Raw genomic sequence first — 13,358 nt, 5'->3', positions numbered from 1 at the left:
AGAGCTGTCCCATCTGATCCTATTTCAAACCTTCCCTCTGAGCAGTAAGCTGGTTGCAGATGCAGAAGAGCAAGCCTAGATAGACCAACACCCATTCCAAAGGTTACAGAATGTACCCCGAGGTGTGAATTCGCAACACTGCTTCTGTGGCTTTGCAGAATTCAGTGTACAGCAACAGCCACAGTGCAGCCAGCTCATCTCAATCCTTGGGTCTGCTTCACATCCAGCACCTTGAGAGCCCTGCTTGCATCACCATGTTTGGCCAGGTAGTAGGGAATACAACCATGGATTGTAGGSCTTTACATGGGAACAACTGGAAGGCTCACCTTGGAACTGAGGACTGGGAGCAACACAGCACAAAGTGTCCCTTTAATATTCACCAGTGCCAACTCTGGATCGCAGGAACAAGCAACAGGGTAGTTCAAGCTTTATCACATTCCTAATAGCTGGAACTTTGGCTTGCTACTCAGCTGGTAAAAGCTCCAAATTTAGGACCTGGCACATCCAGGCTATAGGATAATGATAGGATCAGATTATTCAGGCTGATATCTGAARGCCTGTTTTGGTTAACGACACTGCTGGTGCCATCAGAATGTATCACCACACCAGTGGAACCAGAGCATGCCAAAAACTCGGTCGCAAAACTAATTTTACCAGATACAAGCACAGCTGCTCACAGAGGTTGCAACTTCATCTCCCAAAAGTCAAGCCACTTTGTCTGAGTGTGTTGAAAGCCTAGATTCAAACAGCAGCAGGATGATGCAGCACAGCCAGGTCACCAGGGCCAGCCCTCAAAGAAATAAACACAAGCCAGCAGTGGATGCAGAATCAAGGTTTCAGCCCTTGACATTGGGAATAAAAGGCAGACCAGTGGATCTAAGCCTTTGGAAAGGGCAGGGTTGAAGAGGACTTTTAAACAACTCCAGAAGGAAAGCAGCAAGTGCACCTTGATGTGGATGAACAAACTTCATCTCACGCCAGCTCCAGTCAGGACTACTTTAGATAAAGGAATAAGCATAAAACAGTAAAGAAATGGCAACAGCAGATTCTTGTTATTCTCTTTGCTGGCACCACCCTGCATGACCTTCTMAAGAAGGAGCATCAGCCCTGTTTCAGTAATGAAACAAACCCTGTCAGGGTTTGAGCTTTTGTTATGAAGGTACATTTTGTACAGGGGAGGGTTCCCTCAACTCCAACCCATATGGCAATCTGAGGTCAGTTCTATAAATGAAGGAGATAGAAACCCAAAGCCAGGAAAACTGCCACATTCCCAAAAATTCATTAAGTTACATTAGTACTAGCGCTGTTTTTACAAGAACACACTCTCTTGTGAAGAGCAACTATGTTCTGAGGAACTCTGTCAAATCAGAGTACAATATTAAATAGCAGGGGTTATCTGCTGCTCGCTTTCCAGAGACCTGTGATGGGATTTGGTCTAATCCTAGCATTGCTCACTCTACTCTGAACTCTTCTTGGAGCCAGAAGTCACTGCCTGCAAAAATAATTTYTCCAGCTTCACTTGCCATTTTCTGTTCAGTTCTCCAAATTTCTTTCCCTATTGAATCTTGCCATCAGACATCTGGCCAATAGATCTCTCTGCTTTCAGCTCTGCAATCCAGAAGGGAGTGGCAATGGTGTCGAGCCAGCAGTTCCCATACTGTTCTGTACTCAGGAGAGGCTGATTTTGCCACTTTAATGTGCAGTCACACAACGTGGACAGCAACCCCTTCAGCACCAAACCTACCTTCAGGCAGAAGAAAATATCCCTACTGCACTAGATGGGCTAGATTAGAGCTCCGATATGTTAAAGAGCATAGCTGCACCAAAGTCAAACTGCAGATAACACACCTTGTGCAAGGTATACAGGACTCTAGAGTGCCTTTCCAGACACTCACAGTGCATCAATTTGAAGGAAAAGAGTGAGATTATTATCCTATGCAAACAACCTTTTACTTTGAATCAATCATTAAGCTCTTTTACAATTGATAAAGGTTTTAGCAGAATAGTCAAAGTAAGCCAATATATCCATCAATTAGATGGCTAAATCATTATCTTTAACTCATTTTTTAAATTTCTGTGATATATAATGGATCCATCTTGGATTTTTTCAAAAAAACTTGTTATCAATACAGGGGTCACAATTGGACCACTTAGTGCTATATATTCTTTTTAGGCAAAAAAGCTCAACATCGATGCTTTTTCCTCCTCTTTTTTCTTTTCATTTAAAACAGACTAACATCCTTCACAGAAGTATCTTCTCTATGCTGTACACAAGGTGCTCAAATGCTATGAGCAATAATGAATTCAGGGGGTTGCTAGTCAGAAGGAACAATAAATACATTGTTTTCTTTTTCCTTCTTCATGGGATGCTCATGCTGCAGGAAAGAGCAAAAAAAAGGTAAGAGAAACCATTTCAAAAATTWATAGAAACATTGAAGTTGTACAAGATAAGAAGCTACAAAGATCCCAAAAGCATGTTTAGACTCAGCATTTAATTCTCAAGCATCTGCCCCTGGAACAAGTGCTTCAAGGTGAGCAGCTCCCATGACAGGAATGCTCCTTTCTCAGCCCTGCTGCTCTAAGTGCCCGTGCTCAGGAGCACCTGTGCCCCTCAGCAATGCAATGCTCATAATGGAAACTTGTCCCTTTGGAAAGGCTCAGGATTCCAGCTTTAATAGCTAAAATAAACAAGCACAACTCCAAGRACAAATGCATGGAGGGCCATTAACYACACAGAAACCACTCCAGACAGCAAACGCAGGATAAACATCACTACCTGATGTCCTTACTTTCTCCCTTGGAATTGTTTGCCCAGCTAGGGACATGGGGAAGTTGCCAAAAAACGTTTGCCTTTCTTGCTGCCTTCCATGCATTAGGACCAGAGGTCCAGCAGAGAACCAGTCCCACAAATCAGCYAACCAAAGGCTTCTCCTCCCAGGATTTCAGAAAACTTTAATTCCCTCACTTCCAACACCAATCAGTCAGCCCAGAGCTCAGTGCCCCACCCACAGGGAGCTGCTTTTGTATCATACATACCGTKGTATTCTGTATAGCATCAGCAAAACTCTTTGCTGTTTCACCCAGGCCTGAGTCAACAGACTCAATTCTGAAAGGAAARGGAGCTTAGCTGGCTTTTCATGCAGCATTAGTACTTACTGGTGAGCTTGAACAGATGTATTTACCACCAAAAAAAACCCCCAAAGAATGGCAGGATTTTGCCCAGCATTTACACAGGCAGTGTCTTTTGTACAGGAAATTATCAWCTTCCACCTCCTCTGACCCCTAGAGAGAGTCATGTTGAGAGGGAGTGTTGCACCTTGTTCCGGATCTTGCCACAGCTCTCCTGAGCTCTGTTCCTCTCCTGCACTACTTCCCATACAGAGTTCCCTCATTGCACACTAATTCCGATTGAAAACCCTCACAAGGCTACAAAAGCTCAATCAATGGACACAAGTGGAGATGCCACACTGGATTTAGAATCCTTTCCCATACACCAGTAAGGGTACCACCAGGCTAACCAGTGCCCTCTGTGACCATCAGAGGACTTGTGAGCATGCAGGACAGCTGGCAGAGACACACCTTTGCTTTTGCTCGTTGCAGAAAGTATTCAGTTTAAGCAGCTGTGCATTCCAGAAATCCTAAAAAGGCACCCAAAGAAAACTCCTGTTACTGGAGAAGGGGCACCTTGTTGGGCTGGCACAAGAGAAATAGTACCCACCAGTGCATCTTTCTCCATGCTTGCCAGAATTTGAGTTTCCTTCTCAAGGTTGGCAAGCTCTTCAACAACAATCTTCTGGAAGGTCTCAAATTTATTCAGCCTAGTGGTGGAGATCAGAAACAATTTTGCCACTTTAATGTGCMGTCACACAAGGSGGACAACAACCCCTTCAGCACCAAACCTACCTTYAGGCAGAAGAAAATATCCCTACTGCRCYAGATGGGCTAGATTAGGTCTCAGATATGTTAAAGAGCATAGCTGCACCAAAGTCAAACTGCAGATAAATAYGGCTAAATAGCCTGTCCAAACAGTAGCCAGTAACAGAGGACTGAGACAGAGTAAACAAATACTTGCAATACTTGCTCTGTGTGCTCTCCCAGCCTCCAGGAAGCTCAGCAGCGATTTCCCAAATTGAAGGCATATCTAAGGCCCCTTCCAACCCAAATCATTCTATGGATATCTTGGCACAAATAATCTCTGAGGGATTTTCTTGCCATGGGTTTGATCGACAYATACAACGCTGGCAGAGGATGCCAGAAATTTTTAACCTCAACCAGCAACAYRCTTAYTGACTTGGGTTTGCCACCATTCCTKGTGGCAGTGAGGTAGRAAAAATTTGTCACAGCCCTGCATCCACTATCCTGTGACTCTGGTTAGATCCAGGTTACTTAGTTAGCAACCAAAGATTGCAGCATCTCACTGCCATCTACTTTTATCTTCCAGCACAAAACATCCCATTTTTTTCTTTTGGAACTCAAACATTTTCAGGTACGTTAATGACAGCAAATTCTGCTCATAGAGTTCCTAWTGATTCCAGGGATTTTTCACTATAAAAACCTTTATTTCCTGCTACCTTTGTTCTAAATCCTGAAAAGTAAATGTGYAATAGATAAAGAGACCTGGCATACTTACAAGTACTGTATAAGATACAAGTACCTCACATACAACAAATCCATAAGTATTAGAATTWATTTTTTGATCTAGCTCCTATCTGAGAAATTCAGGATCTGAGGGATGTCTTTTCTTCTCCACCTCATTAAGAAAAGCTTGGCTTCTTTCTTAAAAGATTTAGAAATAGAAGCTACTAAGTGTATCAAGCAAGTTTTTAAACAGATTCTTGAACACTCRTGACAGTCAGAAGACAGTCCAAGGACTGTTTCATCAGCTGCTTGCAACTCAAGCTTGCTTTGCATGAATTAATCCATCCTCTCCCCCTGCAGAAATTATACTTCTGAAACTATTCTTGCATTAAAGAAAAAAAATCCCAAACAAACAAACAAACAAACAAAAAAAAACATGAAAAAAAGCCCAACACACACACAAGCTATTTTGCCTCACAAATCATAAATGGAATAGAGACTGCCAGGTTGGCTTTTCCGATCAATCAAAATTTACCCTGACAGCTTACCTGCACTTGTGTATCTGGTCCAGCAGGGTAGAGAAGTTCTTCTCTGAAGACCTCAGGGCATTCTGTGTGTTGATCTCCATCCTTTTGTACCGGGACTAGGCATGGGGATGCACAGTTAGGCATGGCCCAAGSCAAAACCTAGAAATCTAGCTTGCAAAACCTTTCCCTGGAACACAAATCTCTCTGCAGGTTGCCAYTGAGCTTAGCAAAAACCATCTTAAGCCAAATTTGAACTGCAGTGAGATAATGCATAGGTGCTGCAAATATGAACTGATTGAATTCAGTCACAGCAGTTACAACAACAAGCCTCTTCAGGGTTGTGTCATATTAGGAAAAAATCTAATTAAAACTTCCTTCATGCCTTCCCTGTAACCCTTCTCAGAACACACAGGTTCTGCAGAAAACTTATAAGAGCTCCAGACTAGCAGACACTGCCATAAAAGCCCTGCTCTTGAACACAAAATAAAGATGGGATATTGGCACCAATTCTCCCTGAGACAATAAGGTAATAACATGATAAATTGCCACAGTTATTAAAAGAGCTCATGTTACCCAGAACAATTTCTTCAATTGGCCAAGAAAGCTTTCAAAGGCAGCAATCACTCCTGAATCACTCAAATCTTCGTGTAGCATCTTGGCAAAAAACACGTCATCTGTGCTATCCATTTCCTGACCTAGAAGGAAGYACATGCCCAGTTAGCATCATGCTGCAGGTCTTACTGGAATATAAACCTTCCTGCTACTGAAKGGCTTGCCATTCATGCAAGCAACAACTTTTGTTATGAAGCTGGAATTTGGGTCTTGTTCCTCTAGAGCTCACAAGCAGGATGGAAATTGGCTCAAAAATCCCTGAGAAATACTGCTCAGAGGACAGCAGGGAAGAAAAGGAACAWTAGAGCAACACAAAGAGCAATGTATTTATAGACAGTGAGGCAAATGCACAGCAAAAAGGTGAAAAATACGCTGGTCACCACTGTTTTCTGTTTTCTATTTATTCATTGCAGGGAAAGCCTGATCCCCTTATGCTCAGAGTTAACACTGTTTTGCAGTTACTTTGTCTGAATTCTGAATGATTTTTTTTTGAGCTCCTGTGTCTGATGGTTTTAATAGCTTTGGAAAATCACTACTCAGATTGACTAGTAAGTGTGGACATCATGGAGCAGCTGACCAAGTGGAACCCAAATTTCCTTATTCACACTCTACATATATGCTATCCACTGTCATTGGCAGTGCTGCAATTCACACCTTGTGATAATTTTGACTTTGAGATTTTGGAAAAGTTGGCCTCTCTACAGATACATCTCTTCAAGCTTCCGTGTGACTATGATTTCTACCACAAGAGAAGAAAAGCTGAAAGCATTTAAGCACTTCACTTTAGTTGTCAACCAGACTTTACCTTTTTGGATCTCTGCTTCTTCTTTCACTGAATCAAAAATTTTCTTTGATGTATGGCTAGTCTCTGCAGGCAAGGGATTTTTCTCCAAACTGGAAAATTTAGGCTTTTTTATGATAGTGTTGCTTAATATCTCTAGAAAGAGAATAGAAGATGTTTCAGAAAAAAAAAAAACAAAGTCCTGTTCTTTTGCATGAGGTGCATCACAAAACCTGCTCAAGCAGAAACCTGCACTGGAATTATCAATGCTTCAGAAAAGGAGGCAGCCTCACTTTATGGTCTGGCATCACACAGGACAGGATAAGACTTCACCTGCAGGCGTCATCCCTTGCAGAAACAGGAAACTAGCCTGCCCAGTGTTACACAGGTATTTGGAAAGCTTACATGTCTCCATCTTAAAGATAATTTCCTTTCTTGGCCTGCTACTCTAACCATCAAAAACCTCTGTCCAGCAACTTCCCATTCCCTTTTCCAGCCCAAGCTCTCAATCTGTTTATGAACAAAATTTGAAAAAATAAAATTTAATCAATCCAAACAATYTAAATCAAAGCTGCAAAATCTAAGGAAAATTTGCTATAAACCACAAAAGTGAACATCCTTTTGTCTCACTGTCCACTCTTTCTGAACTCAGGGAATTATCTGTTTGGCAGATCTCCCTAGAGTCTCCATAGGGCAGAAGAGAAGATGGTGAGGCTCAGGACATGTGGACAGTCAGACCAAGAACAGCATCCTAGAGTAGATTTAAGCTTCACAGAGAGGGTCCAAATGCAGTCAAGACCACACCTGAAATTTCTGAGCATAACCCTACTTGTGCCTCTGCRTGGCAACAACTCTTCTCCTATGGTAAAGCCTGTAGAGGAAACAGTGATAAAAATGAAGTCCTCAGCACGTATCTTCCCCCCAAATGAGGTAGATGTGCTGGTGCAGGAAAGGTGTATTCTGTAAATGATGGACAGGTACAAGATACATTGGGAAGATAAACATAGCCAGCTCATGAGAAAAGGGATGCTTTTGTCCAACAGCAAAGCTTCAGTGACTTCCTTCATAGCCACAACAATAATTCATCCTCTCAGAACTACATCAGCACTGAGAATTAGTAGCATGAAAAGAGCCCATTGCCGTTCAATTTTCAAGTCCAGTTGTTTCCAACCACAAAGAGTGTGCTTCAGTTTTGAGTTAGTTTATAAAAGTTCAATTTCATGTAAAAATTTTAAAAAATCCTGAAGTGCCACTTACCAATAAAGAAGCTACAGCAGTAATAAGCATTATCCAAGTCACCATTTAACAAATGCTTATAGCAATGGTTTAAGTTTATGTTTTTAGGTATAAAGAAAATCAATAACTTGAAGAGGTATTTGCTTCATTTAAACTGAAGTTGCAGTGCACTTTCACTTTTTTTTCTTAAAAAGTATATTTTGTGTGTCTCTCGGATCACTARTAGATAAATCCCCACCTGCACTACAAATGCCCTTGTAATCAAGGACAAGTTTTAAGAGTTAGCAACAAATACAGGAATGTTTATAAAACATCTTACTGCAGTCTGTCATGATACACAAAACAGAGAAACAGAATTCAGCAAAAAAGAAGTATCTCCAAAATGTCAGTGTTAATTTGTCATCRAAAGAAAATAACAACTTTGGCACCTCCTCTTTCTGCTTTTAAGCAACTCTTCCATGTTATTGAGAGTAACAAACCTGAGTCCTTCCGCTTGGCACTTTCTTCTTCTCTTGATTTGCTAGGTGTACTGTGAAACTTCTAAAGAGAGAAAGAAAACAAAATAAGGAGGTGCCCACCCTGCCCTGCAGACAAGCTGCCAGGGACCTGTCTAGCTGCAGGAAGTAAAGTGACTTGACACACTGGTTTTAGGTGAGAAGCCTGACAGCAGACTGGAAGGGGGTGAAGCATTGCATACTGCACCTGGGTGGCCTTCTGCACTTGGCTGGAATAGSTCCTGGCAGATGCACCAAGCAGCARTGGACTCCCTCCAGGCTCCTCTGAGAGYGTTTCATCTGTGTGAGAGATKAGCAAATGACACAGGCAACAGAGTYTGAATCCTGTATTGACTGRAAATCTCAATTTAATGGCACAGAAAATAAAGCCCAAGCCCTCTACACTGTCCTTTATCATAAAGGGAACAGGTGGTGGCTCAAACTCAGTCTGTTTTCCTGGTGGTTGTCAGTTAAGTTCATTCCTCCACCTCTTAATAGCACCAGCTTATCTTCTCCTTGTGCAAGAGACTGTTTACACAGACAATGTCTRCATCTTACAGCCATTACAAAGAATATCAGAAGGATATTCTGAATGAATGTTTACGGAAAGAAAACCCAAAAGGAAAACGGCAAAATCAAAAAGAAAAACCCAACACAAAAAAAAAATCTCATCCAAAACCAACAGACTCACACATATCAAAATTTTTCTAATGCACTAATTGAAGAAAATTAAAATACCAGCAAGATCCACAGTGGGTAAATCATCTCCCTTGGAGCTAAATGTGTTTTTTTCCTTTAGCATCTCCTTTTGAGCTCTTTGCCTTGATTCTCCCTGCTAAAATAAAACAAAGTCTAAGCAATATTTAAACACTACTGCAGAAGTAGGGGGTTGGGTGTTGTTTTGGAGAGAGGATTTTGGATTGTTGGTTCGTTTTTTAAAAACTCTAAGAGCAGATATATCGTTGAAATATGCCTAACATACTGTCTCTCCAACCCTGAAGGAGACTTGTGCCCTCAAGTTCATTGCATGCACCATTTCTCCCTTTAGGCATTACAGCTGTACATTTGATGGCGTTTTCCATAAGCAGAATAGAAGCATTATAGTCAAGAGAAAAAAAAAATCCAGGGGGAAGTAAGAGCTTTTACTGGAATGACTAGTCATAGAGATTATTTTTATAAAACATTCTGTATTTCAAATATATATATATATATATATATATATATATATATATATATATGTCTATTTATTTATTGATTTGCATTATTTAAAGCTGGACACTGGAAAAAGTCTGATGTTGTTAAACTGCATTTTATTTGTTTGATGTATGTCTGATCCACAAATTCCTCTGTTGTTACATAACCCACTGTTTGTTTTCCCAGAGGTACAGTTGAAAGTAGAGAAGGATGCTTCATGAACAAGGATTCAGTGTGAGTGTAGAACTTGGAATAAAAGCCAGCAAAGCAGAGATGAAGGTGAACTTTCCCAAGGCACTGCAGAGTACAGGCCAGAAGACAGCACAGGGACACAGCCTGGTAGGGCCAAAATGGGAATTCTGCGTTTTTTTGGTTAGGCAGGGCCCTATAGGCACTTGTTCTTGGCAGACCCCTTCGGCAGAACTCACTCCTGTGGAGCAGCACTTGCATCACTCAAAGCAAATGTCACTCTAAGGAATCCCTGTCCATATTTCACTTGTCAAAGGTAAATATCATTTCAGAACAACATGCTCAAGATTCATGCACAGTTGTTTTTGTGAAGTTTCCCATGTTTTCCTAAGATCTCCTCTATTAGATCAATACAGTAGCACTGAGACAAATCTGTCTATCAGAACATTCGAGAATTAAAAAAACACAGATTTATTTAATACTCACTTGTACACATTTTACATACATAATTTTTAAAATCTGAGATAGCGAAGTATGACACCTTACCTTCTTTGACTCGTAGTCACTGCCACTGCTTGCAGAAGACACTGGAAGCACTGCAAAGAGAAAAGCTTGCCCAGTTACTGGCCACCTGAAGTGTCTGCTTTGCTCAGTTAACTGACTTAACCATGATGAAGCCTTTTCAGTCTGGTTTTCTAGGCATTTACAAGGTAATAGTTCACAACACTTACGTTAAGTTTCAAAAAACCACCTTTTGCTAACAAAGTCAGATGCAATGATGCAAACATGCACAAGTCACTGCATCCTGAGGAGCAAAAAAAAAGTGAAAAATAAAAGGCAGCCTCAGCATCTTGTCTGATGGTCCCCAAGGTCACAGGCAAGACATGTAGGCTGACACTGTAGTGAGAACAACTGCCCTGGAAAGCCAAGTATAAAGCCTAATTTTGAATCTCAACTTCTTTTGCTTTTTCTTCCCTACAGAATCCAACAGCTACCTGAGCAAGCGTCATTTCTCCATGAGTGGAACAGCAACATTCTGCCACCTTCAGGGCAGTTTGGTCTGCATTTGGTGGTCACAGCAGCCGACAGCCCTGGAGCATGGCTGCAGGGGAGGTTCGCTGTCGGTCAGGCCCAAACAGAGAATACTRTCAGAGAATCGCATCTGACTTTGGAAAGTACTCAGAGGACAATTGGCTTATTATTGTATAAAAAGGAGAGCAGAATGCTCTGGTCTGCAAACTGTGACCATTTTCAAGATTTACTTGTCAAGTCAATTATGTTTCTGGGGAGATGAGGAAGGGAAAGTTGCAGGGAGGAGGTGTGGTAGCTTCAGAGAGATGTTTCTCCTATTCTGCTCAAGAGCATCAACACAGTCACCAGCTCAGGACCCACGGGCTCTTCAGCACCATCACASAGAAGGCTGCACCCCCACAGATGTTCACGTGCCAAATTTCCACCCTGACATTTGAAGCCCGCTTTGGGAAGGGAACCAGAGCCCAGTTGAAGTCCAAGATAGTGCAGCMCATCTCCTCCATGGGCATCCCTTGCTGCTGGCCTCAAGCCTGCTCTCTCCCACTCAGGAGAGTCAGGATTTGGCCAAGCACTCCTTTCTCAAACCGTTGTCAGCATTTGCTTTTCTGCAGCACAGTACAACATGCATAGGTGTAAATTGGKGACTAAGCTTACCTTTTAATTTACTTCTCACTCTGGGTCTTTTTCGGGTATAGTCAACAGATTTTGGCACCAACTGTATCTGAGAGTCAAGGATCCAGCTTTTTTCACTCTGACCAGTGCTTGTATTCTCATTGTTGCTTTCAGAGAAAAGATGTTTCCTGTAACTGGGCTAAAGACAATATTAAGTCCTGCTCAATCAGCTCGCTGAGAAGCCCCTCAGCCATTCCCCTTCAGCAACTACCAAGTTATCCCATTTCTTCCTCGCCACAGTGCAACACATAAAGCTGTGAAATCTGCCTAAACAGTCACAGCCAGCTGTTGAAACAGCAGTTTAGAAACACCAGGAGGCAGATGTTTGCCTTTTGCCAGCAAGGGGCTTTTACTGTATCTTCCTTCCTTGTCTCTCCATCTCTCTGTGCCTAAAATAAGAGCGTTCTTGCAAGGAGGAAAGCCTCGGTCTGTCTGAGCTGCATCCAGCAGCACATCATGGGGGAAAAAGGTAACACAGACAATTCACTATCTGGTCTGGACAGTGATGGTGCATCATCTACAGAATGTTTCAGTCTGTAGCTGAGCACTGATRTCAAAATGACAGACTATTTAGAGGCTGCCAGGCTCACATTCCTCCACCTCTGCACTGGATAAGCCTCAAACATCAGCTTCTTAAACGGTGCAACGGATTTGTACAGGTAGAACTATACAGCAATCAAATACGCAGCAATCAAAGGCTCTAGGGATGGAAAAGCAAAGACAACCTACCTGCCTYTTGTCAAGGCTGTTTGATCCCTTGCTCTTGCTTCTTGTTTCRTAAGTCCTGCCAAGTAATACAAAAACCCAAATTAGAGTAGCAAACACTGCAATATCACACCACAGCACTGCAGAACGGGCACAGCCGAGTAGAAGGGACAAGAGGCTCCTCAAGAGATCCGCAGAAGAACCAAACTGTTAAAGTKCAGTCAGCAGCCAAATTTTTCCTTTCTTGGATTTTGGCAGTTCAGMGATATCTAGGAATAAGTACTTTTTAAAATAAAAATTAACCTGTATACTTAGAAGTGGCAAGCCCCTAGCAGCTTGCTATGACAGGAAGGCAGCCAAAGCATTTTTCAAAAACTAAATCAGTAATTTCAGCATATGATCAAGAAAGAATGATGTTTAACAGTTAAAACCTTATTATTGTCAAAGCTGATGAGAGTCACTATTCTCTCCAGTARCCTTTATATTCTCAGGCACTATTTAAATATTGTTACTGAATATCAATAACATCCCCAGATAGTGTGGTAGCTAAGCAAGGAACTATTGTATTAGAAAAATCACACAGMCTTTTGGATCTTGACTTTAAAAAGCTATAATTCTTTTTCACATAGCAAAAGGTTCATGAACACTACATGTATAATCCTGTACCTCTGAATTTTTGAAGAAATGTTCTGGCCAAGAATCTTTCCTTTAGCTTCAGCAACCTGAAAGGGAGGCAGAAAGTTGGAGTGCAGCTGCCCGATAAAATACTCTACATAATTAAAATGTATCAGAACTCAGAAGGGAAGTGCACTACAAGTCCTGCATGGAAATTTCACTTTCTAACGGAATGGGATTTGTTGATTGAAACGGTGTCATAAATTATAAGAGATAAACATTTGAGTCTTAAACAGAGCTCCTTTCTCTTTTCCTTGGTTTATGAATAATGCTCATTTTAAACACCGACATCACAACACACATCATTTGAATCCATAGCACGGCTGGCACAGCCCTGTGAGTGGAGTGCAGGGTCCCTGGACAGCCCTGGGACAGGCTGCAGGGACCGGGACAGGGTGCCACGGCACAGGGACTTGTGCTGACATCCAGTGGCGGTAGCAAGGATCGGGCCATGTCCAGTTTGCAAGAGAAATTTGGGATGTTCCGTTCAGCACCCATTGCCTCAGAATCAGCGGGCGACAGGCCCACACCAGGGAGGAGGCTGAAAACCAAAGGGTCTGTACAGCACAGCCACCTTGATGGGAGCCATCAGGAGCAAGCTGACAGCTTCCTGGGAAAACCCACACTGAGCAAAGGTCCAAAGCAAGCAAAGTGATTTTGGTT

At 42.0% G+C, this 13,358-nt stretch overlaps 1 protein-coding gene across 1 annotated transcript in view; it reads right to left on the bottom strand.

Moving 5' to 3' along the window:
* Positions 1–2,104: 2,104 nt before the first annotated feature.
* Positions 2,105–13,358, bottom strand: part of SYCP2L (synaptonemal complex protein 2 like) — a 24,205-nt gene continuing 12,951 nt past the window's right edge. The window contains exons 19-32 of the mRNA XM_057370473.1: positions 12,687–12,742; positions 12,045–12,099; positions 11,298–11,454; positions 10,158–10,207; positions 8,967–9,063; positions 8,437–8,528; positions 8,214–8,274; positions 6,523–6,654; positions 5,679–5,800; positions 5,127–5,221; positions 3,719–3,818; positions 3,580–3,638; positions 3,037–3,106; positions 2,105–2,375 (exon numbers count right to left, since the gene is read on the bottom strand). Of these exons, the coding sequence (XP_057226456.1) occupies positions 2,316–2,375; positions 3,037–3,106; positions 3,580–3,638; positions 3,719–3,818; positions 5,127–5,221; positions 5,679–5,800; positions 6,523–6,654; positions 8,214–8,274; positions 8,437–8,528; positions 8,967–9,063; positions 10,158–10,207; positions 11,298–11,454; positions 12,045–12,099; positions 12,687–12,742 (1,206 nt within the window). The 3' untranslated portion in view covers positions 2,105–2,315. The remainder of the gene's footprint in view (positions 2,376–3,036; positions 3,107–3,579; positions 3,639–3,718; positions 3,819–5,126; positions 5,222–5,678; positions 5,801–6,522; positions 6,655–8,213; positions 8,275–8,436; positions 8,529–8,966; positions 9,064–10,157; positions 10,208–11,297; positions 11,455–12,044; positions 12,100–12,686; positions 12,743–13,358) is intronic.

The sequence above is a fragment of the Malurus melanocephalus genome, unplaced genomic scaffold (genome assembly GCF_030028575.1).
Source record: "Malurus melanocephalus ecotype Western Australia unplaced genomic scaffold, MMel_1.1 scaffold_126, whole genome shotgun sequence".
In the NCBI taxonomy this organism is placed as follows: domain Eukaryota; kingdom Metazoa; phylum Chordata; class Aves; order Passeriformes; family Maluridae; genus Malurus; species Malurus melanocephalus.
The sequence above is the reverse complement of the archived record's forward strand: the minus strand, read 5'-3'. Positions and strand labels throughout refer to the sequence as shown.